Genomic DNA, 27031 nt, shown 5'->3' with positions numbered 1-27031 from the left:
CAGCGCTTTAGACAAAAAATTCTTAATTTTTATTGCTTATTCAAATGAGCAAGTCTGACAACATTTTGACGTTTAGAAATGTACCAGATTAGCATGTGGTGTGTGATTCACCGGATTCTTTTTCGATTTTTTTTTACATGCATCTCCGGTTCAATTTTCTCTCTTTTTTTCTCGTGAAAGTTGCAGCAGTGCACAATGACCCACGAAAAAGATATACGAGGAAAGGTGCATTCAGCGCCTTCAAATGATTTTTTTGGACAAATATGGTCTTCTACAAAGTTGTTCCCAAAAATAAGGCCCTCTTTTCAATGTACATAAAAATTAGGGTGGTCCATATTTTCAAAGAAATTGGGAACCAAACTTATTTATTTGGTAGAATAACTGTATACATTCTATCAATTTTGAGCAAGTTTCCTGAAGACTCTTTTTATGTAGCTTTGAAATTGACCAATATAGAGATGTTTTTCTGAATAAGCTTAGGGTGGTTCAAGAAAAACCGGGTTTCTGGCGTTACCTTTTTCAGTTTCGATTTTTCATCAAAGTCGCCCAAGAAACACTTGTAGAGCATTTGAACACGCGTCGTTTCATACGCTGAAATGGTCTTTATCTTTTTTGGTTCAATAGTTACAAGTTTCTATCCTTAAAAAAATCATATTTTTTTGAAAAGGTGATATGACCGATTGGTTTGTGGAAAAAACTTGGAAAGTGCCTATTTTTTCTAGAAAATCATCAATATATTTTGAACGGAATGACGAAGCAACATTCCCAGCGCACGAAAGTGTGCGTTACTTTTGAGTTCTAATAATGGTTCTTAGACAACTTTGATGTGAAATTTGAAACAAAAAAGATAAAGATAAAGGGTGACGCTAGAACAAATCGCTTTATTGCTTTATTTTTTTTTTTGTTTAAAATTTCTCGTCTAAGTCGCGTAAGAACCACTTTTACAGCTTCCAAAAAAGCGCATTTTCGTTCGCTGAGAATGTTGCTAAGTCATTCCGTTCAAAAGTTATTGATCTAGAAAAAATGAGCACTTTTCAAGTATTTTTCACTTGAGTTACAAAAAAAAACACCCTTCTAATTTTTTTATATGTTTTATAACAACGTTTCTTTATTTGAATGCGGGCAAAAGATAATTTTTATGATTACCCCAACCCGTCTTAACACTTTTTCAAAAAACTATGCTCTACAAGTGTTTCTTGGGTGACTTTGATGAAAAATCGAAACTGAAACAGTTAACAACAGAAAACCGATTTTTCTTGAACCACCCTAAGCTTATTCAGAAAAATATCTCTAGATTGGTCAATTTTAAAGCTTTATGTAGCGTCTTCAGGGAACTTGCTCAAAATTGATAGATCTATAACTTTCCCGAAGAATGTATACAGTTATTCTTGCAAATAAAAAAAGTTTGGTTCCCAATTTCTTTGAAAATATGGGTCACCCTAATTTTTATGTACATTGAAAAGAGGGCCTGATTTTTGGGAACAACTTTGTAGAAGACCATATTTGTCCGAAAAATCATTTGAAGGCGCCGAATGCATCTTTCCTCATAAAATTTATGAGGATATTAATTTAATCTTTTTCGTGGACCAGAGGTTCCCAAACTTTTTGCTATCGCGGCGCCCTTTAAAATTTCCAAAAATGTCGCGGCGCACCAAAGTTTTTAACGAAGTTTTTTATTAATTTTGAACAACTTTCACTTTAAAATGTCAAAACAAAATCGTGCCACACTTTTTATACCATGTTTTCTTAGAATTCTGAGAAAATTTGGAATATGTACTAACTTTTTTTTAAAATAAATTTCAATATAATATAATAACTTCACAGAACTAGACCAAAATTTCAATTTTTTTGCGGCAACACACTTTCAAACACTTTTATTTATTTTGGAATATTTCGGCAAATTAAGACACATGAAGAGATTGTAAAAGACCTGCCAGGTGGGCTTTGATTGAACTTTTTATTGTCATAAATTTCAACTTAATCCTTTGGGGCTGGAGTAGCCATACATAATCCCGATTATGAAACCGAGCATACAAACTTGTTCGAATTCAGCAAGGTTGCAGCACACGGTGTCAAAATTTCGATTATTATCGAACTTTCATGTACCTCGGATTTTTCATCGAAAATGGTTAGTATTTGGGCTATATAGGTATTCATAATCGGAAAACTAGAAAATATTAACATCGGCGAAAATTTTTCCATACATTTTGTATGGGACGTTTTTTGGGCTAAAATAGTAATTATTGATTTTTAGTATGGGAAATAGCTAAAAACTCATCTAACTCAAATTTTCCCCGATAGAATATTTTCAAATTTTGCATTTATAAATTGTAGCCGAAATTCTAACATTCTATGAAGAAAAAACCGGGGTACATGAAAGTTCGATAATGATCAAAATTTTGACACCGTGCGGCAGTACTGATGAAACAATCCGGTTCAAAAAGGTTAAAGCTAGCTCTACTCACTATCAGACGGACAAACCTGGCAAATTTGGTTCTAAATGATATAGGGTAACAATGGGTATTATCGGCAGGTTTGTTCCCTTCGTCATGGGGGGTTTTTTTGTCAGCCAAATTGCCTGAAACTTGACCATATGATTCAGCTTTTTTTTTTTTTTGAAGGATTTGAGACCAACTCTGAGTTCAATAGGTTTCAAAAAAAAAAAACCCTAAGACGAAGAGAACAAAACGGCCGAGAATAGGTAATTTCCCCTATATAAAAAGGATACCAGAAATCCTATGTAACAATCGAAGAGCGAGGGAAAATTAAAAAAAAAAAGATGTGAAGCGACCCGAGTTTTACTAAACAAAAAAATTAAAAGTGTTTCGAAGTACAAATAAAGAGTTTGATCTTCTTGTTTCGTCACAACATATAAGCCTGCGGCGCACCTGGGAAAGGTTCGCGGCGCACCAGGGCGCCGCGGCGCACAGTTTGGGAAGCACTGTCGTGGACCATTGTACACTGCTGCAACTTTCACGAGAAAAAAAGAGAGAAAATTGAACCGGAGATGCATGTCAATAGAAAAATCGAGAAAGAATCCGGTGAATCACACACCATGTGCTAATCTGTAACATTTCTCGACGTCAAAATGTTGTCGGACTTGCTCATTTGAATAAGCAATAAAAATTAGGAAATTTTTTTCTAATTTCATGAAATTTCGCCAAGTTTTACCAAAGCATTTGTAGGTTTTGAAATTTTGATTATTTTCAACTTTTTTTTCTGAGAATTGTTTTACCCCGTTATCCTCTCAAGAAAAAATAATGATATGTGATAAAGCATCTATTCTTGAATAGAATAAAGAACTCTGAAAATTCAAGTCGTTCAGAGAAAATTATAGCAACGTTATTTCGAAAAGAGGTTGAGTAAGTCCGTTTTACCCTACTTTCCCCAAATGAAAAAAAAAACAATAATTGCATTTCTTTGCCATAATTTTTCTGTTGAATTAATATTGAAGAAAAACCCTTGAAAATTAAATAACGTTGTCATAATTTGCGACAACACTACTTTAGACAGCTAAAAATATGGGGTAAAATGCATACCCCGAGAAAAATTTTTTTTTTTTCGAAAGTTTCTAAGTTGGCGCATCTGGGTTACATATCAAATGAAAGCTCTTGGGTAAACCTTCAAAACGTAGTACTCAGTTTTTCATCCTAGTTCTGTTGGTACGAAAACAGGCGCCTTGAAAATCGTCAAAAAAAATATGAAAATAACCTATTTCTTCAAATTAAATATCAAAGAATATCCAACGCTTGGCTTAAATGGAAGTGCCATAGGAGTAGAGTGTCCATGCAAAATTTCAGCTGAATCCGTTGAATTTTACGGAAGTTATTGCGATTTTTGTGATTTACCTATTTTTAGACATGAAATCTTTGAGGGCTATTTTACCCCACTTCCCCCTAACAGAAAAATCTGAAAATCGGCCAGATATCATCTTTTATATGGAAAACCATACCCTGAAAATTTCAGCTCAATCGGAGCACATCGATTCCACTTCCTTTGGAGAGGGGGTCGCGGTTCTCGCGAACTGGCTCTTAAAGGTTCATCACGAAAGCAAACACTACTTTCACAATGGAATGAGTGAGCTTATCAATTAGGAAATTGGTGTACGAATGGATTGATGAGTGAACGCGTTTGTATGTTTATGAGCGACACTCACTCAGACATATCGTCTTACTCAGTAAATTTCACACACACACACACCTACAAATTTATCCAATAACTATCTCATCAACTGATATATTTATATTTTTATCTAGTAACTCACTCGTCAGCTCACTTATTGACTAACTCTCTTACCTCACCTGTTTTGTTTACAAGGATTTCTATATTTATCAATATTATGTACAAGCGTGTGTTCATCTAACTAATAAAGGCATTGATATCTTATCAAAGTCACATAAGCCAGCCAATTCTCAACAAAACGTCTTCCGAATCTGACTAAACTATCACCAATAGTGTTGATGTCTCAGCAGAAATGGTATTTTGCTAGTTAATCGGCTCGACGGAGTTAAAAGATTAAACAATGTTGAGATCTCAGCAATCTATATTTCATGTTTAAGTGCTCAATAACAAGTGATTTGATGATTACACTACACATGTTTTCACATCACATTCTTACTAACTTACTAACCAGATACTTACCAACTCACTCGAGAACTAAGAAACTCACTCTCCAATTCACTGACTAACCTTATAACTCACTTATTCACAAACTCATTCACCAACTCAATCTCCTAGCGATTGACTAACTAGTCAACTTTCAGAAATTTTTCAAAATAATATTTCAAAATTCCTTTTTGATTTCTTCAGAAATTCTTTGAGAGATTCCTTCAGAAATTCATTAAAGATTAATTAAGAAAATCCTACATGGATGTTTTCATAAACTCCTCCACGGGTTCCAGTAGAAAAATCTCCAGGTATTTCTCAACAAACTTCTCCGGCGATTTCCTACAGTAATCTGCCAGGATTTTTTTCAAGAAATTTTGCTAGGAATGCCTTCGGAGCTTTCCCTAACGATAACTTTTGGAACTTTTCCAGGCATTCTTTGAGTGAATTCATAGTCCCTTGTACAAATGTCTCGTTTCCTAAAATAATTTAAATACACCATCATAAAGCCTTGCTTCGATTCCCCCTGAAATTGCTCCACAGATTTCTTTAGAAAGGAGACTGGGCAAAAATGTATGGAGTCTGGGCCCGGAATGTACACCAATGACCCATAGCTCTTTCGGAAGGTCTAATTGAGACAAGACAAAGTTGCTATGGGGCCAAAAATATTCATCATGGGAGAAAAAAGTTATTTGACATTGTATGGGACGGATTTTAGTTGTTTTTGTTGTAATTATTTACATTATTTTTTATAAGCAACCAATCTCAAATAAACCAAATGTCTCATCTGTCAGTGTTATACTCACTAATAAGTCACTCTGTTACAAAAACCAGATAATGATGATTTCAGGAACAGGTCAGAGCTCAGAAAAGGTTGGGGTTTCTGCAAGTTTTTTTTTTTGAAAAGTGGAGGGGCACGTAGTGTATTAATCTATGTATTAATATTATTATAGTGAAATGGGTATAACCAAAGGTATTATATCTAAAAACGCTTCCCTTGATCAAATGATTGTGAAATGTACAGATTTCAATGTTGAAACACAGTGAAACATATTAAAATATAAGGGGGGTTTGAGGCTACCTTAGCAGCCCACCACTAGGGAGCATCTGAATGACTTCCATTTGGCTAATGATGTAGCCCTACTAGACCAATGGTGCTTTGTCAAACAGAGTAAGCTCAAAAACCTAGCCGAACGTTTCTTTGCGGCAGGTCTAACTATCAATGTTAGCCAGACCAAATCATTAGATGTCAACACGGACTACCCCTCCAACTTAACAGTAGCTGGAAGAGTAGAAGAGAAGGTCAAAAACTTTTAATATCTTGGATATCTTGGAATTAAGGAATAAATGATCGATGTGGTGAAGAAGGTGCTCCATCGTTAAAGAAGCCTGTGGGGTACATATGCACTCTTTTCCACTGCCACTCGTGGGATTGCAAACTGAGAACAACAATAATCGAAAATCAGTTAGTAGCGGTCTTGGTAGCGGTTGTGGCGAGCCCCAGACAACCAGTTGGCACGTATAATGAAGTTTATGATCGTGTTATACGCGCAGTTAAGTTACATCGCATACGATGCAGCAAAAGATCCTTATGCGTGCAAAAGTGGAGCCAATATACGTGCATTGGCGTGACAACAATAACGCCATAAGAGTTGAAGCTCCATCTTATGTGAAGTACGGTGTGCCTTATTGCGACGTAACATAACACCTTATGCGACCTTATAATACATATTCGAAAAAAAAAACATTATTGTCATCTCAGTGTCAAACTAATGACCTTTGAATTATCGAGCCCCACTTTACGTGCGTGTTCGCCAGACTATCTGGAAATAAAACCGACTAAGTGTGATTTCCCGCACTGTTTCCACTTCCTCTCTCTGGCTAGCGACATCTATTGTTGATTATCAGAGCCACAAAACAAAACTAATGAGTTCATAATCATAACGATGACTATTCACTGTTTTGTAGTTATTTGGCACTGCGTGGAAAAACCAACAGCACCTCTTTCAATATTCCAATGTTTTCACATATCAAATCGCATTATGTCAACGTAAACGTTTCTAGCTTATGCGAGTTATGCACCCTTTAACGAGTTTATTTTTTTCATTCATGCGATATCATTCGTACACCAATGCGAGTTAAACTGGCATAATATGGCAAGTACCAAAAGAAGTCGTATGTATGTGTAATCATCGCAGTATGCTATTAAGCGAATTTATTTGATACGTTGCGAGTTCGTTCGCTCACTTTTGAGAAAAATAAAAAAAATATACAAAGGTTGATTTGTATTCTTATGCGACTTTCCAGATACATCGCAATAAGTACAAAAATAACATCATATGCGATGAAAATTATTCCTCCGCCATACATATATGCGATAGAAGCTTAAAGCCGCCGCACTCGAAAAAAAAATACCTTGTACTAAAGCACGACAAAATCTACAAAGGCGCGGTCTACTCATTGTACATGGATGAATTGACATGGATGAATCTTTATTGTTAATAATCGACTCCTTTTCGGTTAAAGGCATTTCAGTACCGACAATAGCCAGAGCGAAACCTAGCATGGTCAGAGCCTTTAGCAGAGTCTGACCAAGCTGGTTCGTGAAACGGCATCCCCTTCACACAACACAGGCATTGGCATCACCTGTCACCCGGTCTTTGCCCTATCAGCTAGCGGTCAAACAGTCCAGTATCTGAGTGAACTGTTCCAACACCTATTCCTGGACGGGGTATTCGCCCGTTGTTCATATCGCCGATCCAGTTGCCATTATCGGTGGGTATTCGGTATGGGTGGTCCGTTATGACGGCGATATCCATCTCCCACACAGCGACTGTCTGAATCAGCAGTTGCTGGTTTGCGTCACAGTAGTTCTGGTTTGTTCTGTGACTTATCAACAAAGTTCTTTTGAAGACTAAGACCGCTGTACATGTTATTCGCGTATTTCCCGCAACAAATCAAGCAATTGGGATGGTTTGACCTGCCTTGCACTTTATGACATTCGTCCTCACATCGCCTACAAAGCTTGCTATTGTGCCTCTCGATATCAGTGATATCATATCACAATTAATCACCCGTTTATTCAAACACAAATAGCTGTCCCTCAGAAACCCTTGTTCCCTTCAGCCTTATCCAATCCTAGCCAAAATCCAAAGCTTCTATCTTTAAATTCCATTATTTTTTTCTATTTCCCTTGAAATCACCGCCAGAATGTTTCTAGAGCCCTCGGTTGCTTTCCAGAATACCCGGTTTTTTTTTTCAAGTTTCTTGAGATTTTCTCGACTTCTCTAGAATTCATCTACTCCTTCCCAGAATCTTCAACTTCCTGCTCTAATATGAGCTTTTTTCTCAAATCCACTAACTCTTTGCTTTTTACTAGCATCTTGCTCCATAAATCGCCAGCTTTTTATTGAGTCCCGTTTTATTTTTGGAATAGCCCTAGGTATTTTCCGACTCTTCTTAGATCCACTATATGTATATTGAATTCACTTATTATTCCCAAGGTTACAATGTTTTTGCTGAGATCAAACATCCCAAGTAACCGAGCTTCTTATTGAAAGCATTGTCGTCTACCTAAAGTCACAATATTTCTAGTATCCTCACGGTACAGCAATGAATATTATCCATAGAGCCTTGTGCATCACATACATAATTAAAACACCTTAATTAAATGCCAAGTTTCACTTGACTCAAAATGTTTTTTTTTCATACTCCCCTTATATTTTGACATGTTTCACTGTGTTGCAACATTAGAATCCGTACATTGCACAAGCACTTACTCAAGGGAAGAGTTTTTAGGTATAATACCTTTGGATATACCCATTTTACTATAATAATATTATGTAATACATATTAATACACTACGTGCCCCTACACTTTTTCCCAAAAAACTTGCAGAAACCCCAACCTTTTCTATGCACTGGCTTGTTTCTTAAATCATTATTATCTGCTTTTTCAAATAGAATGACTTATTATTGTGTATAACACTGACAGATGAGACATTTGGTTTATTTGAGATTGGTTGCTTGTAAAAAATAATGCAAATAATTACAACAAAAACAATTAAAATCCGTCCCATACGATGCCAAATAACTTTTTTCTCCCATGATGAATATTTTTGGCCCCATAGCAACTTTTTCTTGTCTCAATTAGACCTTTCGAAAAAGCTATGGGTCATTGGTGTACATTCTGGGCCCAGATTCGCCCAGTCTCCTTTATGGCTAGTTTCCACCTGGTAAGTACTGTGTAAAAATATAGGACAAGTCATGGCCACGTAAAACTTTTGCAATCAAAATTACTTAAGCGTTCGCAGTTGAACAGTAATTTGCAGCCAGAAAGATTTACCAACAGATGGCACTGTCATGCGATGCTGTCAGTCATGTTGTTAATTTTCCGTACACGGAGAAACTGAAAAATTCAAAATTAGGTACTTTTAAACTCAATTTTGAGTTCTTTTTCATCTCCCTTTTCATGCGCTCTTTCTATTGTTGTCAGAGAGTGAAGAGAGAAACAGCCCAACTTTTGCAGTTCCGTGCGTCAAGCCAACACTGAGTTTCTAGCACAGTACTCAAATTTGAGTAAATACAACGTAGTCGAAATTTCGGTTGGGTGAAAAAAACTTAAAATTAGGTATTTTTTCACATGGAAGCAAGCGGGAACAACCCAACAAAAACATCGATTCCATCAACTCAAAATTGGCTTGACGCACGCAACCCCGAAGTTGAGTGGAAAGAACTCACTTTTGGGTAGTTTCGTCTCTCCGTGTACGGAATAATATGTCAATGTATTATTCCGTGGACAAAAGTGACATTTCTCTTTCTTTTTTGTTTCTTCTTTCGCATCAAAGACATCAGTGTACATTAAGCTGTAAGTACACAGGGGCCGTAGGCCTGTAGTACACAGGGTCAAATATTTGACAAGTAAAGAACTCGAGAAACAACATCTATTTGAAGCGGAAAACGCAATGGGGCCGGCAACGGAATGAGGAAGCACTGCAGAATGTACTAAAAAAAATCCGAAAGTATGCCGCTGCGGCAAAACACAATGAGCGCGGATTTCCTGCGGTTAATTTCAAAACAGCTTCAGTTCGGTGAATATGTTTGTTTCCTGGAAGAAAAGAATTACGTGAGAATCTGCAGCATTGCTCTCGGTCTATCTTGCGAAAGAAATCTTAGATTTCCTAGATCTCGAAAATTCCTAAAAGAGCTCTTTCAGGAGTTTCCCGATATTTCCTCTAAAATGTCCCTCAGGAGTTCACGGGAATTCATCCAGAAGTTCTCCTCCAGTTATTCCTCTAGGAGATTATCAGGAAATCCTCAGTAGTTTCCCGGATATTCCCATGGGAGTTACCCGTAAATTACTCCAGGAGTTCCCCGGGAATTCCTCTAGTGCTCCGGAGATTTCTCCAGGGATTACCGAAAATCATCCAGAAATTATCAGGTTCTTCCTCCAGGAAATCCCCGATAAAACTTCCGAGTGTTCCCCGGGAATGCCTCCAGAAGTTCCCCGTTAGTTCCTTCAGGTTTTTTCCGGGAATACCCGAGCAGAGGAAAAAAGCTCAATAACAACATATTTTTATATGGAGAACAAAACGTGATATTTGTTTGTTTGAGAGAAGAGGTAAAAGTACTGAAAATAATATCTCAATTTTACTCCTGGAACATCATTATCATAGCACATTTAGCTCTTGGTAAGATCTAACCAATAGCAGTGAGCTATTTGATTGATCTTCAAATATCATATTTTGCTATTGGTTAGATGGTTCAAGAACAATTTTTTGCTTTTATTTTCAGTACTTTTACCCCTTATCTCAAACAAACAAATATCACATTTTGATCGTCAGTACTTGAACTCTGCCCGGGTATATCCAGGAGTTCCCCGTGAATTCTTGTAGGAGTTCCCCGGGAATTCCTGCCGAAATTCCCTTGGAATTTCTCAATGAGTTTCCAAGAAATTCCTCCAGGAGTTTCCCAGGAACTCATCTGAAATTACCTCAGGAATTCCACCAGAAGTTCACCAATAATTTCACCAGGAATTTTCCGGGATTTTTTTTTCAGGAGTTCCTTTGAAATTCCCGTGCAATTCTTCCAGAATTCCTGCAGGACTTCCCCGTAGGGATTCCTGTAGAAATTGCCAGGAGGAATTCCCGAAGGAATTTATGCAGCAATCGCCAGAGGATCTTCTGGAGCAAATCTCCAGAAATTTCTTTCTGAGATTTCTCCAATAATTCCTCCGGAGATTCCTTCAGGAATTCCTCCGGAGATTCCTCCAGAAATTCTTCCAGAGATTCAATCGGGAAGTCTTTCGGAGATTCATCCGGAAAATTTTCAGGACATTCCTCCTGGAATTCCTCTGGAGAATCCTCCGGGAATTCTTCCGGCGATTTCTCCGGAAACTCCTCCTGAGGTTCCTCCGGAAATTCCTCTGCAAATTCCTCCGGAGATTCCTGCAGTAAATTCATCGGAGATTCCTACAGGCATTCCTGCGAAGATTCCTTCAGGAATTCCTCCGGAGATTCCTCCAGAAATTCTTCCGGAGATTCCTCCAGAAATTCCTCCGGAGATTCCTTCAGGAATGCCTCCGGAGATTCCTCCAGGAATTCCTCTGCAGATTCCTCCAGAAATTCCTTCTGAGATTTCTCCAATAATTCCTCCAGAGATTCCAAAGGAATTCCTCCGGATATTCCTCCATGAATTCCTCCGGAGATTCCTCCAGGAATTCCCCCAAAGATTCCTGCAGTAATTTCATTGGATATTCCTCCAGGAATTCCTTCGTAGATTTCTTCAGGATTTTTCCCGGAGATTCTTCCGAGGAATCCTCGGAAGAATTCGTGGAGGAATCCTCGGAGAAATTCCTGGAAGAATCCTCGGAGAAATTTGAAGGACTCCTCGGAGGAATTCTTGGAGGAATCCTCGGAGAGATTACTGGAGCAATCTCCGGAGAAATTCCTGGAGGAATCTCCGGAGGAATTTCTGGAGGAATTCTGGGAGGAATTTCTGGAGGAATCTCCGAAGAAACCTCCGGAGGAATTCCTGGACGAATCTCCGGAGGAATTTTTGAAATCTCCAGAAGGTTTTCCTCAAGGAATTTCCGAAAAAAAAATACTGCAGTAATCTCCGGAGAAATTATTGGAGAAATTTCAGGAGGAATATATGGAGAAATCTTCGGAGATGTAGGAATCTCCGGAGGAATTACGGAATGGATACCTGGAGGAATTTGCGGAGGAATTCCTGGAGCAATCTTTGGAGCGATTATTGGAGAAATCTCCCTGATGCCACTCCTGGTGCAATCTTAAAAGAAAATCCTGGAGAAATATCAGAAGAAACTATAAGAGGAACCCAAAATTTACCCCTAGAGAAGATCTAGAAGGAGCTTCTGGAGGAATCCCGGAAGAAGTTGCTGTAGCAAGGATTTCCCAGATAAACCAGAAAAACAATTCCTGGGGAAATCCCAAAAGGAAATCCTTGAGGATTCATATAAGAAACACCCAGAGAAAACGTTGAGGGATCCCAAATGGAAAAAAAACTCCTGGAGAAATCTTAGAACGCATTACTGTAGATATCCTAGAAGGATTTTGGAATGATCCCAGAAGGAATTCCTGCAGAAATCTCCGAATAAATATCTCAGTGAACCCCGAAAAAAATACTAGAGAAATCCCGGTTGAAGTTATTTGAGGATGGTTCGAAAAAAAACTCTTGGTAGAATCATAGAAAACCTCTGAAAACCCTGAAAATTCCATCCCAAGTAACAATTTTAACTTTATCAAAGTTTTTTAGCGATTCAAAAATCCTAAACATAAAACCATTGATGCCGACTTGAAAATGCTCTCGAGTTCTTGTATGCCTCAATAAGCCCACGTTCTGGCTAGTTGGCCCAGTCTTATTAGGGTCTACAGGACTTCGTATGCAAACCGGCTTGGGATTTCGGGTTGTATCATAGTTTTATCAATCTTCTAAATAAAACCATCTTCTGACTTGTCAAATAATTGTTTTGATTATTTATCACTCTCAATGTTCGATCGTCAGAATGAATTATGCTTGGTTGTTTATCTAGCCATCAATTGGAAAGATGCAGATATGGAATTCAGATTTGTTTTCCTATTTAATACGTGTCAAGAGACATGCCACGGAAAATTTGTGGTGAATGTGACTGAGATAATGACAAAAACTAAGTGCGCCACACAAACTATGCATAATTTGGAAGTTAAATGCATTTAATTTACTCGGAGGAATTGGGTGCAAAAAAGATTTTTTCAACACAGTGGAGTTTAAAAGACATTATGTAATTTTTCTGACAAAATTAAATGACGGAAACGTGTTGTATGGTTTAATTTGATCTTAAACTGTACGTGGAATCATAAAATTGAGTACCGTCAAATGGGGTAACTTGCAACACTTTTCGACTTTGAAGCAATATCACTGAAAATCTAAACATTTGAAACATCCTGTGAAGCATCGTGTACGCTAATTACCCCGATTTGAATACTATGCAGCACTTGGTTTACCAAAATACGTTGCCACCTAATCAGGAGGTGCGAAATACATGCTTGTTGCAAGTTTTCCCATCTGTGGGGTAACTTGCAACATAGGACATGAAGCTAAGTTAGCTATTATTAAACAGCACTAACATTCTAGTATTTAGTCGTATTGTAAATTTTTGATGTTATGCATGAAACATACCATGAAAAGATGTACACTAACCAATTGACATATAATTTTTCATGAAAGGATTGATAGTTATTGCAAGCGAGAGTATATCGTTTAGCAACAGGTCTCACGTCCCTCAAACACAAAATATATATGATTCTCGTGACTTAGCACTCATTACAAAATGTAAACAATGATTATTGTCATTTCTTGACAAGGTAGAGTGAGTCATCTTCAAGTAGTTTTCAGTTTGAAGTGGTGTTTGACAATTTCAGCTAAATTAACATGATTGAAACACACCTATTCTACTTTGCAAATTTCAAACTCGCTAATTTGGGTATTAAACTGAAATAATTTACTCCATCTAGGTTCCGAATTGATATTGGTGATTGTTTTACAGCGTTCATAAACAAAAATTGAACTTTTAACATGATGAAACATGAATAGAATGTGGTATTTTCTAACAATATTTGAAGGTCACGTGCAAAAAAATGTAAAAAATGAATTGTCATTTGAAAATGAACGCGTTACGCAATCAATAAATGATCCATTTCGGTTATTTCTGTCAAGTATATCGTGAAATGAAGATAAATAATAGAAGGTTTCGTCAAATTCAACTGTTGCAAGTTACCCCATAGTGGTTGTCGAATATAATAATGATTTTTTGCATTACTTAGTCGATAAGTTTATCAAACTTTTATCGTTTAGCCAAGCTTACTATTAGGTACCCTAGCTGCAAGCAAGGTCATCAGACTTATCGCACTTACCATAAGGGAGAGGTCAAGCACGATTTTCATACTTGTTTTTATGGCATAAAATGAGCAATCCGTTTTAACAGTGTAGCTAAACCATAAACAAAGAAACAAAGCTAATTTTTATACTAAATCGATCTTTGATGCACATAATCTCTATAACCGAAATAGTAGGGCATACTTGTTTTTATTATTATTAGAAAATGCTTCACATTTAGTGTATGTCATTGTGTTGCAAGTTACACCGCTGTTGCAAGTAACCCCGTTTGACGGTAATAATTTTTCTGTATTTACATAAATTATCCCGGCTAGGCGACATATTTATCTGATAAAACTCCGTGTTCCTGATGATTCCTCCAAAACGGCTAATCCTCCTGAGGTTGTCATAACTGAGCTCATGATAGAACTAGCAGTTTTATCACAGCATTTTTTGGTTTATGTTACGGCCACGAAATCTTTTGTTGGTTTTATGCATTGTCTCACAGTTTTGTGTATTTGTTACCAAAAAAAGTCTCTCCGACAACAACCGCAAATGCAAGTTTTATTGAAATGGTATATAATAAGTGATAAAACCAATTCATGTCTACTTGCAAGTCATTAACTGAAGATGTTTATAGCAGAAGTTATATGATAGTTTTATGGAACGCCAAAGGTTCAAAGTAAAAAACTACCACATAAAACTTATTTAGAACAACTAGCTTTTTGACATGCTCGTATAAAACCAGGATAAAACATGAATAAACCTTCAAGGCATGCTGATTGTTACTTGGGATGCCAATAAATCCTAGAAAAAAATAAAATCTCAGACATTTCACGAGATTCCCTGGCGAACTCCTGGTGGATGTTCCGGTGGAACACCTGGAAGAAATGTGAGATGATTTTCTGCGAAATCCCAGAGAAAAGCCTTCGTACGGAATGCCAGAAGACTCATCACAAAGAATCCTTCGTTGATCTTCATAAAATTTTCCGTGAAGCTTTGTCCCAGTATTTCTTCAACAGCTCCATAAAGTAACCGCCAGAGTCCCAGCAGAATTTCTCCCACCGTAGTCTGAACCCCTAAATTGCAGAACTTATGATAAATCCAAATTGTAAACAACCTGGTGCCATTTGCTTCACATCCTTCTTACAGCATCGTTTCGTTAAAATGCTGTCAGTTTAACAAATGTCAAAATTACTTACGGAAAAAGGTGACATTTTACTTGAGCGCTCTACTTGGCAACAGGAAACTTATGCCATTTTTCTTTATTATCCAGTTCCAACCTGGGATGGAACTGGATCAGATGACAGTTTCAACCCCAACCAGATTTCGGTTTCGCTTGTACTAAAGTTTGTTTGACGTTGTTTGTTTACACATTTTCCGCCAATCCAGTTCCAACCCAGGTTAAAAGAGAAAAACGGCATTAGCTTCAGAAAGTCACGGATTCTCTTGGAAAGTTCATCTTCTATTGATTCCTTCAGAAATCCCTAAAAATTTCTTTCAAAGTTTCCTCTAGAGGGTTCTCTTCAAATTTATCCTAGAATTCCACTAGAAAGGCGTCTTTGATTTTCCTCAGAAGATCTTTCTTTGAATCTTTCAGAAATCCGTACGTTCGTTCGTTCGTTCAGGAAATCATCCACGAATTTCATCGGAAAATTTCATTTGAGAATATTGCACAGTCTTCTTCAAAAATTCTTCAGAAGCTTTCCAGGTAACATTTTTAGTCAAATTGGCTGGAAGAGGTTCTTAAAATCATCATAAAACTAAAAAACATTAGATTGTATTCCGGTTCTCAAAATGTGACTTGATTTCCTCGAGAAATTCCAGGAACTTCTTTATAAAGTGCCCTGAAGATTCATTCGCAAAAATATTTATGAGATACCTCATTAAATTTGTTCAAGGACTCCTTGAGGACATCTGACATGTTTTTTTTTATCACAATTACTCCATCGATTCATTCAAAAAATATTCCTGGAATTCGGTTTTTAAATCCACCAAGGTTTTTCTTTCAGAAACATAGAAGAGATTTTATGTCACGTTTCCAGCATTTTCTCCAAACCTCCTCAAACAAATATCCGAGAAATTTCTAATAAAAGTTCTTTAAGGAAGTTTCTTAAATTTCAATAAGGATTACTTTTGTAATTCATCTTGGGATTCATATGAAAAAATCTTCGGAAGTTTCTGCAGGATTCCTTCATAAACTCCTTCGAAGAAAACCTTCCAAAGACTTCTACAGAAATATGTACAGGTACTAGGGATTTGTTCAAAAGCCTGCTTCACATAATTTAATGAAATTTGCCGCAGGGAATCATCCAGAAAATACTGCTGCAATTCCTTCAGAGGTTCTTGCATTATTTCTTACAGTGTTTCAGGCAGGATTTCAACCAGATATTCCTCCATATGTTTCCCCAGAAATTCCACCGACATTTCTTCTGAGGATAACTCCAAGAATTTCTCCACGATTTCTTCAAGGAATTTATTTATAAAAAATCAATCTCAGCAGGAATTCTTTAAGGAACATGTCAAGTGTGTTTTGAAGAATCTTTACGTATGAGTCAACTTTCAGGAAATCCTCCTAAAACTTTATTAGAAAAAATCTCAAGGGAATTTCCTAAAAATTCCTCAATAAACTTTTTCAGGAATTCCACCAATGGTTTCTCGTGATGTTTCACTATGAAGTCCTTTTTCAGATATTTCTCTAGAGATTCATTTAAAAGCACTTACTGAGATAGCTACGGGTATTCTACTAGAGATTTCTTCAGAAATTCCTGGTCGTTTAAAAGTATATCCAGAGACTTTTTCAGAATTTAAGGTATTTCTTCAGACTTTTTTAAAAGTTTCACAACTTTCAAAAAAAATCCAGCAGACATTTGTTCCCAAATTCTTCCAAGGCTTCCAATGGTTTTTTTAGATGTTTCTCCTGCGATTCCGCCAGAAATATCTCCAGGGATTCCTGCAAAGAATTGTTCCAGATATTCCTCTAGAAATTGTTTTAAGAAATTACACAAAAAATGCTGGAACGAAACTTGAAAGAGTCCCTTAAAAAATTTAGGTAATACCTTTTGAGATTCTTACAAACTTTTTTTGAATTTTTCTGGAGAGATTCTTGGAAAAAAATCCTTAAAAAATGGTTTAAAATGGCCATTCAGAGATAGAATTTTGAGATGAATACCTTAAAGCACCTGTACTACAATTCCAAGGAGAAATAGGTTGAGAAATTTCGAAAGAGATTTCTTAAGGGATTCCTGTCAACAAATGTATACAAAACCTGCGGACGAAGGTACTTGCAAGTACTTTTTGATTTTGTGGAGATACTTCTGGAGGATTTTTTATAAGATTTTCTAATGCAATTTAAAATGAACTGTTGCAGGAATTTTCGAAAGAATTTTAAGAAGAGTTGGAAAACCCTCTGCAAATGTTCATACAAGTTTTTTTTACTATTATTATTCAATTCCAAGGAATGTATTCGTATTCCTGCAGAAATTTATGAGAGAACATTTGGAGAAATCCCCGAAGCATAACCGGACAAAAATCTGAAAGAATCCCTGAAAGGTCTGAATAAATCCTAAGCAGTTCTTGCCGGAGAAATATCTGGAGGAATTGCAAAATAAATGACTGAGAGAATCCGTACATAGTAAGACCTGAAGGAATCTCTGGAGAAAATCCAGTAATAATTCAAAAAGAGTTCCTTGAAAATATTCTGAAATTCAATCGGGAAACTTAGCGGAAATTCCCGAAAAAGGAATCCTAATTTGCATAAAAAATGTTTCCTAGAATGGCAGCTTTTGAAGAAAACTTTGGAGAAATCCGTAGGAGAATTGCTTTAGAAATTTCTAGAGGAGCCCAGGAGAATTCCAGGAAAAAAAAACTACTGAAGGAAATTCTGATATTTTCTGTGAGGTACTATTTCTGTGAGGTACCTATTTTTTCCATTGTGCATTATTGGGGGTATAATGCACAATGGAAAAAATAGGTATTAATAGCAAATAAATTCAATATCTTTGCTCGAAGTGGATGGATTGGAATGATTTTCTGACACGAACTGCAAAAATTTTTACAGTTTCAGATAAGGAATGTATCAAAGAAAAATTTCACTGAAGAGGGGACTTTTTTTTGGAACTTATAAGTTTCAAAATTATTCTTTTGAGAAATTTCTTCTCCTGACTCCTGAAGAACACGCAAAGAATATTTCTGGAGGAATTCAACAAAGAGTTTCCGAAGGAAATCCCGGAGAAATTTCAAAGAAATGTGCTCATTCTGCGAATGGAGTGACGTGAGAAAAGTCGGAGTCGTATATCGAGCAGAGAAATCTCGACTCGAATGAAGTGACTCACCGTGTAAATCAAATGGAAAGTCACCTCATCCGAGTCGAGATTTCTCACCTCGATGTACGACTCTTCTCACGTCATTCCATTCGCAGAATGAGCACAAAATACATGGGTGTCAACAATGCATTTTAAAGGGCTACCAGGAGGAATTTCTGAGATAATTCTCGCTGGAATCATTCTTGGAAATCCTCCGAGAATTTTCTATCTATAAATATACTGAAAAAGATTATGAATTCTAAGAGAATTCCTAAAGAAACCTGTGGCAGTGTCCCTAGAGGTCATCGTGTAGAAAATTTTGAAGAAATATTTGACAAGGAAAAGATTCTAAAAGAATCCTCAGAGGGATCTTTAGATGAATCTTTACTGGAGCCATTAATTGAATTCCTGCAATAATACACGATAATAAGAAACAAAAATAGTGATAAAAAAGTGAAAAACTATTTCAAGGGTGGCCAAGGACTGAAAGTCTCTATAATAAAGACAAATCAAATCAATATTTCATGGTTTTCATGGAGGTTCCCGGTAATAATTCTCAACTAGGGGCAATATTGAAGTTGTTTTCATGGGAGCGTGTCAGTATAGGGGTACGGAACAAGACACTTTTGTGTAGTTATTTAAACGTTTAAGAGAGAAAATTGATTAAATGAGTATGTTGGGAAGCAAATGTATTGATGAGTGAACGCCTTGGTAGGAAAGAAAGACATTATTTTATTGATAAGGATAATAAGGATTGTGAGTAGTACACTTCCCACTAGCTCACAAAATTGTTTCACTCACTCGCCACCTAGTTTACTCATCAGTTCACATACTTACAAGTTCACCCATCAATCATCTCACTGACTAATCTATTCACTACTTACCCACTCAGTAGCCCACACCCTTAAATTAAAGTACACAGCGAATGAGTAACTTGCAAAAAGACAAAGGATTTTTCACTCATATTTGTGTACGACTGGATCAACACAAAAAATGTGCTGATCCGGTGTTACACAAATTTGCGTGAATTTTCACACAAGTTTGCATGAAATCTTTTGTCTTTTCGATCGCTGCGTGAAAGTTACTCCTTGCTCTGTGTACATCGATCTTTCCGTGCACCAACTTACTTACTTACTAAATCAGTGAGAGTATCGGTGCATGGGTTGCAGAAAATTTGCAACCTCTGGCAATCAGCTGATTGATTCAGAATGTATCCATGAGCTCTCAAGTTTTGTAGCGATTCATGTTGAAGTTTATTTTTCTTCAATAGGCCGAATAAATTGAGATCGCAACCGTTGGAGGAATAGTTTTGTTAACTAGAGGAAAAGCAACTTCGCTTTAGAACATTTGTGGAAAAGAGTGAGCAAAATGTAGAAATTAAATCACTCTCCACTCCACATCTCACTTGGTTACCAAATTATTTGATCACTAATCAAGTCAATCGCCCATTATATTATCGATCAAATTTTTCCCCACCACTCTCGTCAACTCAGTAACTGACTTATGTCCCCTTTCCATTATTCATTAACCAACTTATTTACTTGGCAACTCACAGTCTCACCAACTCGCTCAATAAATTACTCAAATCATTAACAAGTAAATAGTTGTGTTAGATGAAAAGTGAGTTCCCGAGTAAGTGAAATTCTATGGTTTGTAACCACAATGACGGACGAATTGGAGTGCAAGAGTGGAATTATAAGTAAGCTGGTGAGCTGATCTGTAAGTAAATGACTATGTTGATGAGTAGGATTGTGAGTAATGGAAATTTAGAAAGTTGGCGAGTGATTTGAAATGTGAATTAGTCAGTCAAAATTACGAGTATTTATGCGATTTTCACGTGGATGAGCAAGTTCGTAGAAAAGAGAGATGACGAGTAAGGTAGTTAACTAATTTATGAGTAAATTAGTGGGTTTATGAGTATGTCTAAAATTGTGTGAGTTAATGGAAGCTCAGTTAAGTGAGTAAGTTGAAATGTGACATAATTAGTCAAATGAAGAAGCTAATGAGTGGATTTCTACGATTCGCAATTGAATGGCTCTGGTGATGAGCTTGTTTGTAGAAAAGAGAATTGGTGCGTAAGCAGAGAGCTAATTGGTTAACAAATGAGTGAGTGGATGAGTAAGTCAGTAAGTTAAGTGAGTTGATGGATGATATGGTAGCTTGGTACGTTGGTTTGTGAATAAGTTGGTGACTGAGTTGACCATGCATTTTTAAATCAGTGGAAATATGAGTGACTGAGTGTGTCCATTATTGAGTGAACAAATCAAAAACTGATAGAATTGAAGACAGATTAATTATCATACTAACTTACTGGCTCATTTTTTAACTTACTCAGTTATTCAAGTAGGGAAATGGAACCATCTCGGCAGGGGTCCTATTTTGAGCACTCTTCTGCTATAACTCAGCCAATTCTGAATCAATTGGCACAATTTTTGGGACATATTTGCGATTCACGGCAGTATAGTACATAGCCGTGTACAAAATTTCAAGTCAATTGGTTTGGATTTGACTGAGTTATAGCGAAGAGTTCCCAAAATTCCGGCCGCTACCCAAGTGGTTCGCTACCCTAGTCAAACACTCAATTGAATTTCCAATGACTAATTCACTCATATGTCACTTACAACCAGCGGTGCCATATATACAGATTTTTCTGAATCATACAGATTTTTGGATTTCCGTACAGATGTCATTTTATATGAAATACAGGTTTTTGAGCTAGAAGGTCTATTTTATTTTTGTATGAGATACAGATTTGTCACCCAAATTTTGTATGGAATGCAGATTTTTGAAAATAGCGATACAGATACAGAAAAACATCTGGCATCTCTGCTTACAACATACTTTGCACAAATACACTAAAACGGGCCCCTGTAGCCACAGCTGTGAAGGCGTGAGTATTCAGCTTGATCATGCTGAGGATAACGGGTTCGATTCCCTCTAAATATGCATATTAGTTAAAAACTCTCGAGAAAAACACAAACTGATTACTGAGTAATCTAAAAAGCGACAGGTGGAAGAATAAATAGAAAATAGAAGATACCTCTTTAATACCGAATTATACTTTTGAAAAAGTTTCAAAAAGTCCAACCCAACTTGCCATATTGAATCCTCAACCTGATTCTCACCGCTAATATAACCTCAAACACACTAATCAATTCATCTGGTCTTCCCTCTCCCCCAGTCGCACCAACGCACGTCACCATCTCGGGCCCATCGGAGGCCCGCGTCGGCGACCGTGTTCCGCTGCAGTGCCAAACGGCGCCCTCGAACCCGCCGGCCGAAATCAAGTGGAGCGTCGGTGGACACCAGGTGAAAAATGCCACATCCCGTACCGTCGAAAGCCCGGAAGGTAAGTTGGTCGTGTTGTGTTGTCTGTTCGCTGCTATCTGTAGCATTCGGCTGTCGGTCGAGGCTGTCGAACGGCGGTGATTGCTTCTGGCTTCTGGTTTTGCTGCTGCTGCTGCGACGACGCGACGCCGTGGATAACGATGATAGTAATTAGCCGTGCTGCTATCAATATTTTGCACCCCAGCCAGGTCCATGCGGTATTCGCAAATCGAATAAACAAAATCAGAGCTCCGAGGGGGCTTCCGAGGGTCCCTCGATGGAATTAATTTTCGATGGCTCTCTGCGTGACATGGAATAGTGGGGACTTCGCTTTCTAGCTGTTTTTTAGTAAAAATTTTTACGATTTATCATGAAGTTTAAAAAAATCCAAAAGCTTCTACAGCATGTTCTATGACATGTTTGTTATTTTTTGTGGAATGTATTGGAGTATAATGTATATAGTATAGATTTTGTCCAAAAATTCGAACTCCTAGTACATAGTGCCACAACCGCAGTTTGCCCCACATATGCATTGCAATTTGACCTGAAGGCGCGCGTTCGGAACACGATGGGATGATCATCATCGATTTAAGCCGTTGGACAGCCCAATTTATCGAATTGGATCCGTGTCTGCAGCAGCACCGACGTCGATTGGCAGACGACCGGTCTTCCTGACCTGATCGGCCGAGAGTAGTGCGCGCATTTCTCATTATCCATATTTCAATTTATGGCGAAACGTCACTCAATCGCCCGGCTGGCTGGCTGGCCGTCGAAGAGCTGATGGCTGCTGCCTCTCCAGAAAAGGTCATCAATTTCGAGGAAATTTATGAGATTTCCGGCTCACCGATTTCGGGCAGGACTTTGAAGTTTGATAGGCACGGCCGGTCGTCGGTAATAATTTCATCAATGCAGGCAAATTAGTTGTACTTGTGTGTGCGTGTAGGTGGGATTTATTGCTTTTCGTGTCATCTGACTGATTGAAAATCCCAGTCGACGCAATTACAACGGCAAACAGAGCCCTCGAGGAGGGCTCTCCTGTTTGCTCACTGCTGCCATCTCTGGACGTGGTGTGCAGTCAGCGTGAAATTTTATCGCCTAAATGCACGCTTCAATGAATCAGGCTAATGTCACACTAGAGCGCGTCCGTGGAAGACCGAAGGAGAGGTCGCCCTCTCTCGCTGCTGCTAAGTGTAATAAAATATTTACCCATATTCATCACCGTTCCGGTCCGGTCCCGGTCCGGTGGCGGTGTACGTTATCCTTCTGGTTGGTTCCGCAGAAACAGTAGCAATCACTCGGTGCAGCGGCCAAGAGGACCCGTGAAGTCCGAAGCTCAGCTTTGGTGCATCACAGCAGCATCAGCATCAGAAGTTCAGCAGCACCTAGGACTATTCTGCAAGCAATTGCGACGTGCGTATGAATTGTTGATATAACCGATTTGTATTTGTCTTTTATCTATATTTCAAACAAACCCTGGCGCGCTTGCTCTGGTCTGGTCCGGTCCGGTGGATTCCGTGCACTGAAACAGGCGGCTGGATCACGATGTCGAACATCACGGCTCCGGTGGACGCCAGCAAACGCTCGCTGGTGGTCATCTGCCACGGACTGAACATGCAGCTGACCGAGAACGTCGTGTCAACCCATACCGTGAACATATTGCGTAAGTATTTGTCCTTCCTTGCTCTCTCTCTCTGATAGCGAACGGACGCCAAGGCAGATGTGGACAGAAGTCGTTTGTTTTGATTATGTTTTCGGTTCCATGACGTGCCGGTGTTTAGGTTAGAAGGATGTTGGATGACATATGTAGGTTTTGATGGTGCATAAACACGCTGGAAGTGACTCTGAAATGCATTTCTGGAGTCGTCAAGATACTCTATTCTAATCTTTACTATTCCTTGCTAGTATTCAGTTAAAGTAGCTTCACCCTTTGGAGACCTAAAAGGTCATATAAGACCCCGGATGAAAAATTACTGTTGCTCTATGAAATTATCAACTTAATAAAAGTGAACTCTGTCTTCCGATAAGTTATTGCAAACCTACTTCTCTATTAACTTTTTGGAGCCGGAGGGGTCATATATGACCCCAACATAGAAACGGCTGTATAATTCACCCATTCGATAAATCAGAATTCTGCCTTCGGCAAAGTTGCTGTAAATTGAGTCCTCTGTTAGGAAAAAATGAGCACATTTGTATTTTAGGCTTCATTGAAAATCAAGAACATCCTGAACATCATGAAATTTGATAAAACGAAATAATTGACATATCAGTTGATCTAAAAGCTGAAATTGGATATGGGTTACGTTTATATGTATTTATTTAACCTTTGCCAAGGACATCAAAAGGTGGTTTATATCCTGTGATGTTCTAGGTGTTCCAAACTGTCCTACAATGAAGTCCTTCAAATCTACAAGAATAATTTTATGTATTTACGCCACAAATAATAGCATTGCATAACCTACTAAGATCCGTGAAGTTCTTGACATCTACAATGTCATTCATAGACACTATAGAGATATTCCAGGTCAGCCAAACTACCTTGGAGTTCAGAACTTCAGGGCTACACTCGTAACAAGAGCTATATATGTTAAACTGTTATACCGTAGACTTTAGAGTGTAATCTCAAGAACAGTTTGGATGACCTTGGGAATCCCAACAGATCTGATACTGTATATTGAATTTGCAGAAGATTTACTGGATATGATAGATTACAAATCGTAGCTTTCTATAATGAAAGAAGTTACCGTTACACCCGTAGACTTTAGGATTTTAACTCAAGAACAGTTTGGATGACCTAGGATATCCCGACTGATGTTATACTGCCAATTAACCATTGAGAAGACTTACTGGACATGATCGATAACAAATCGTAGCTTTGTATACTGAAAGCAGTTACCGTTACACCCGTAGACTTTTGGATCTAAACTCAAGACTAGTTTGGATGACCTAAGATATTCAGACAAAATATTCTGTATGATATTCTACCCTTTTCATGCTATTGAGCACCAAAACAATAGAAAAACGTAGAAAAAGTTCCATAATAACGCTTGGAAAAATGCTGGCTTCAAAGGATTAAGTAAAACCAATATCAGTAATTAAAACCCTGAACACAAAAAATCTTGAAAATAATAATTATTTGACATAACAGTAGCGTGAAATGCTGATCTACGATGTGGATTACAATTATACGTATTAAAAAACCTTGTTCATGAATATGGAACGGTTTTCCATATCTTGCGATGTCGTAGATCCAAACTGTTCTGAAAATCAGTTCTTCAAATCTACAGGGGTAATTAAGTTCATTTCAACAACAAACTGTCACACCGCATAAGTTGCTATAATCCGTGAGTCTCTTGGAAACTCGGAAGTCACTCATTGACATCATTAAGCTCACACAGGTCATCCAGACTCGGAGTTTAAAGCCGTTGAATAGACATTCCTGATTTCAACGACCGCAGCTGCAAAGCGCTTCAGTCTATGCTGCAAAAGTTCGTTGCTCACAGATCCATATCAACTTGTTTCGATGCCCTCCGCAGACTCATACGATCCCATATGATGTTGAATAGGATGCAAAGGTGGAAGCGATATACGCACACTTTACACGCGAGTCAATGGAAGCATGCACGTATATGGCCTCTACTTTAGCATCTTATTCAACATTATATAAGACTTTATGTTAGCTGGGTAGTTAGCGGACCAATGGTTCTATGTACTAAATTTAGTCATGGCATTTCATTCGGATTACGCTAGCATGTTCTTTTTTCTGAAATTCTCTCAGGGATTTGTTTACTTATTTACTTTTGTGATTTCATGATTTTGTGGCTATATCGGTCTCTTTCTACTCATAGTATAAGGGAGTAGAGATCAAAGTGCATAATGAAATGATAGATATGATAGAATTCGCATTCTATCTATGAAATTAGGCAAGTAGGCCATGTATTGAACGAATACATCGAATGCGTGAAACTTCTGCCGTGCGACCTGTGCTTTTAAATACATACATACATATATACTGAACTGGGTCAACAAAGTCGATTTTTCGGAACAAAGCTTTTTCGGTTCATTTTAGCGTCCAAAGTAAGTGTGCAAAATTTGGGTGCGATTGGTTGCTTCCCCGTATTCCGCATTGCGATTGAAATTTGGAATTTGGGCGAATTTAGTATGGGAAAACGTGCTTTTTTGCATTTCTCTCATAAATTGAAATTTTTCGTTTAAAACAATCTAACCAATGACGATAATGTATAGCCTAGGATATGCCGAAAAACGTTGCCGAAGACCGCAAAGTGATCCGACACTTGAGAAAAAAGTTATACTGTACAGATTGCCCGGTGAAGCTTATAATTTAACATGTAAAGGAATAACATCAATAATAAAATCTCAATTTTTGGCCTAAGTTACCAGGCGAATAACTTTTTTCACAAGCGTCGGATCACTTTGCGATCCTCGGCAAAGTTTTTCGGCATATTCTAGGCTATACTTTAACGTCATTAGTTACATGATATTGGACAAAAGAATTCAACTTATAAGTAAAATGCAAAAAAGCACGTTGGGAAACCATACTAACTTCCATACAAATTTCAATCGCAATGCGGAATACGGGGATGCAACAAATCGCTTAAAAATTTTGCACAGTTGTTTTGAACGATTGAATTGATTGAAAAAGCTTTGTTCCGGGTTGATACGATCAAATTTAAAGTTTCTCCATACAACGATGACCCACTCTAATATATACATAGGCAGTCGGGTGCCTGAAACTTTTGCCAGTCTTGGTCAGGTGGTATGAACTACCAACCAAGCCGATCTGTTTAAAAGCACAGGTCACACGGCAGAAGTTTCACGCATTTGATGTATTCGTTCAATACATGACTCATGCAGGAACTTCTTGTGGAAGTCCTTCAAGAAATGTCTGCAATTCCATTAGGGTTACTTACGGGCTTCTTCTATTTTTATTTACAAAAAAAATCATCCGGAAAATCCCACTTAATTTCGACGAGAATTACTTTTTGAATATCTCCAAGATATTTCTGAAATTCCTGCAGGAATTTTTAGATCAATTCTCGAGAAAATTCCTAGCTAAATTTCTGGGAAATTTTCTAACAGAATTTCTGTGGACATTTTTATTGAAATTGTTGGATAAGTTTATGGAAAAAATCTCTACGCAATATCTCAGAAAATTCTTGGAGAAATTCATGCGAAATTTCCTATGAGAATTGGGTTGTTTAATGAACAAAATATTGCTATTTTCTATAGCCTAATCGAAAGAGCTCATTTAGTTGAGTAAAACGTGATTTTATTGGATTCCAATACCTTTGTTTTGAAGGTTAAATTAATAAAACAGTTTTGATTTTCGTGGCTAGAATGACAGTTCCATCGATAAAGTGACAGTTGGACCCGAACAAAAAAATTTCCCCATACAAACTTCAA

The 27031-nt window shown here is 37.6% G+C and overlaps 1 protein-coding gene across 6 annotated transcripts in view; it reads left to right on the top strand.

The window, feature by feature from the left end:
* Window positions 1-27031, top strand: part of LOC109409926 (nephrin) — an 851818-nt gene that overhangs the window by 686694 nt on the left and 138093 nt on the right. For all 6 annotated transcript variants that reach the window (XM_062855795.1, XM_062855794.1, XM_062855793.1 and 3 more), the window contains 2 exons: window positions 21465-21632; window positions 23139-23270. In XM_062855795.1, the coding sequence (XP_062711779.1) occupies window positions 21465-21632; window positions 23139-23270 (300 nt within the window). The remainder of the gene's footprint in view (window positions 1-21464; window positions 21633-23138; window positions 23271-27031) is intronic.

Source organism: Aedes albopictus, chromosome 3 (genome assembly GCF_035046485.1).
Source record: "Aedes albopictus strain Foshan chromosome 3, AalbF5, whole genome shotgun sequence".
Taxonomy (NCBI): Eukaryota; Metazoa; Arthropoda; class Insecta; order Diptera; family Culicidae; genus Aedes; species Aedes albopictus.
Note: the sequence above shows the minus strand (reverse complement) of the source record. Positions and strands in the feature narration are given on the sequence as shown.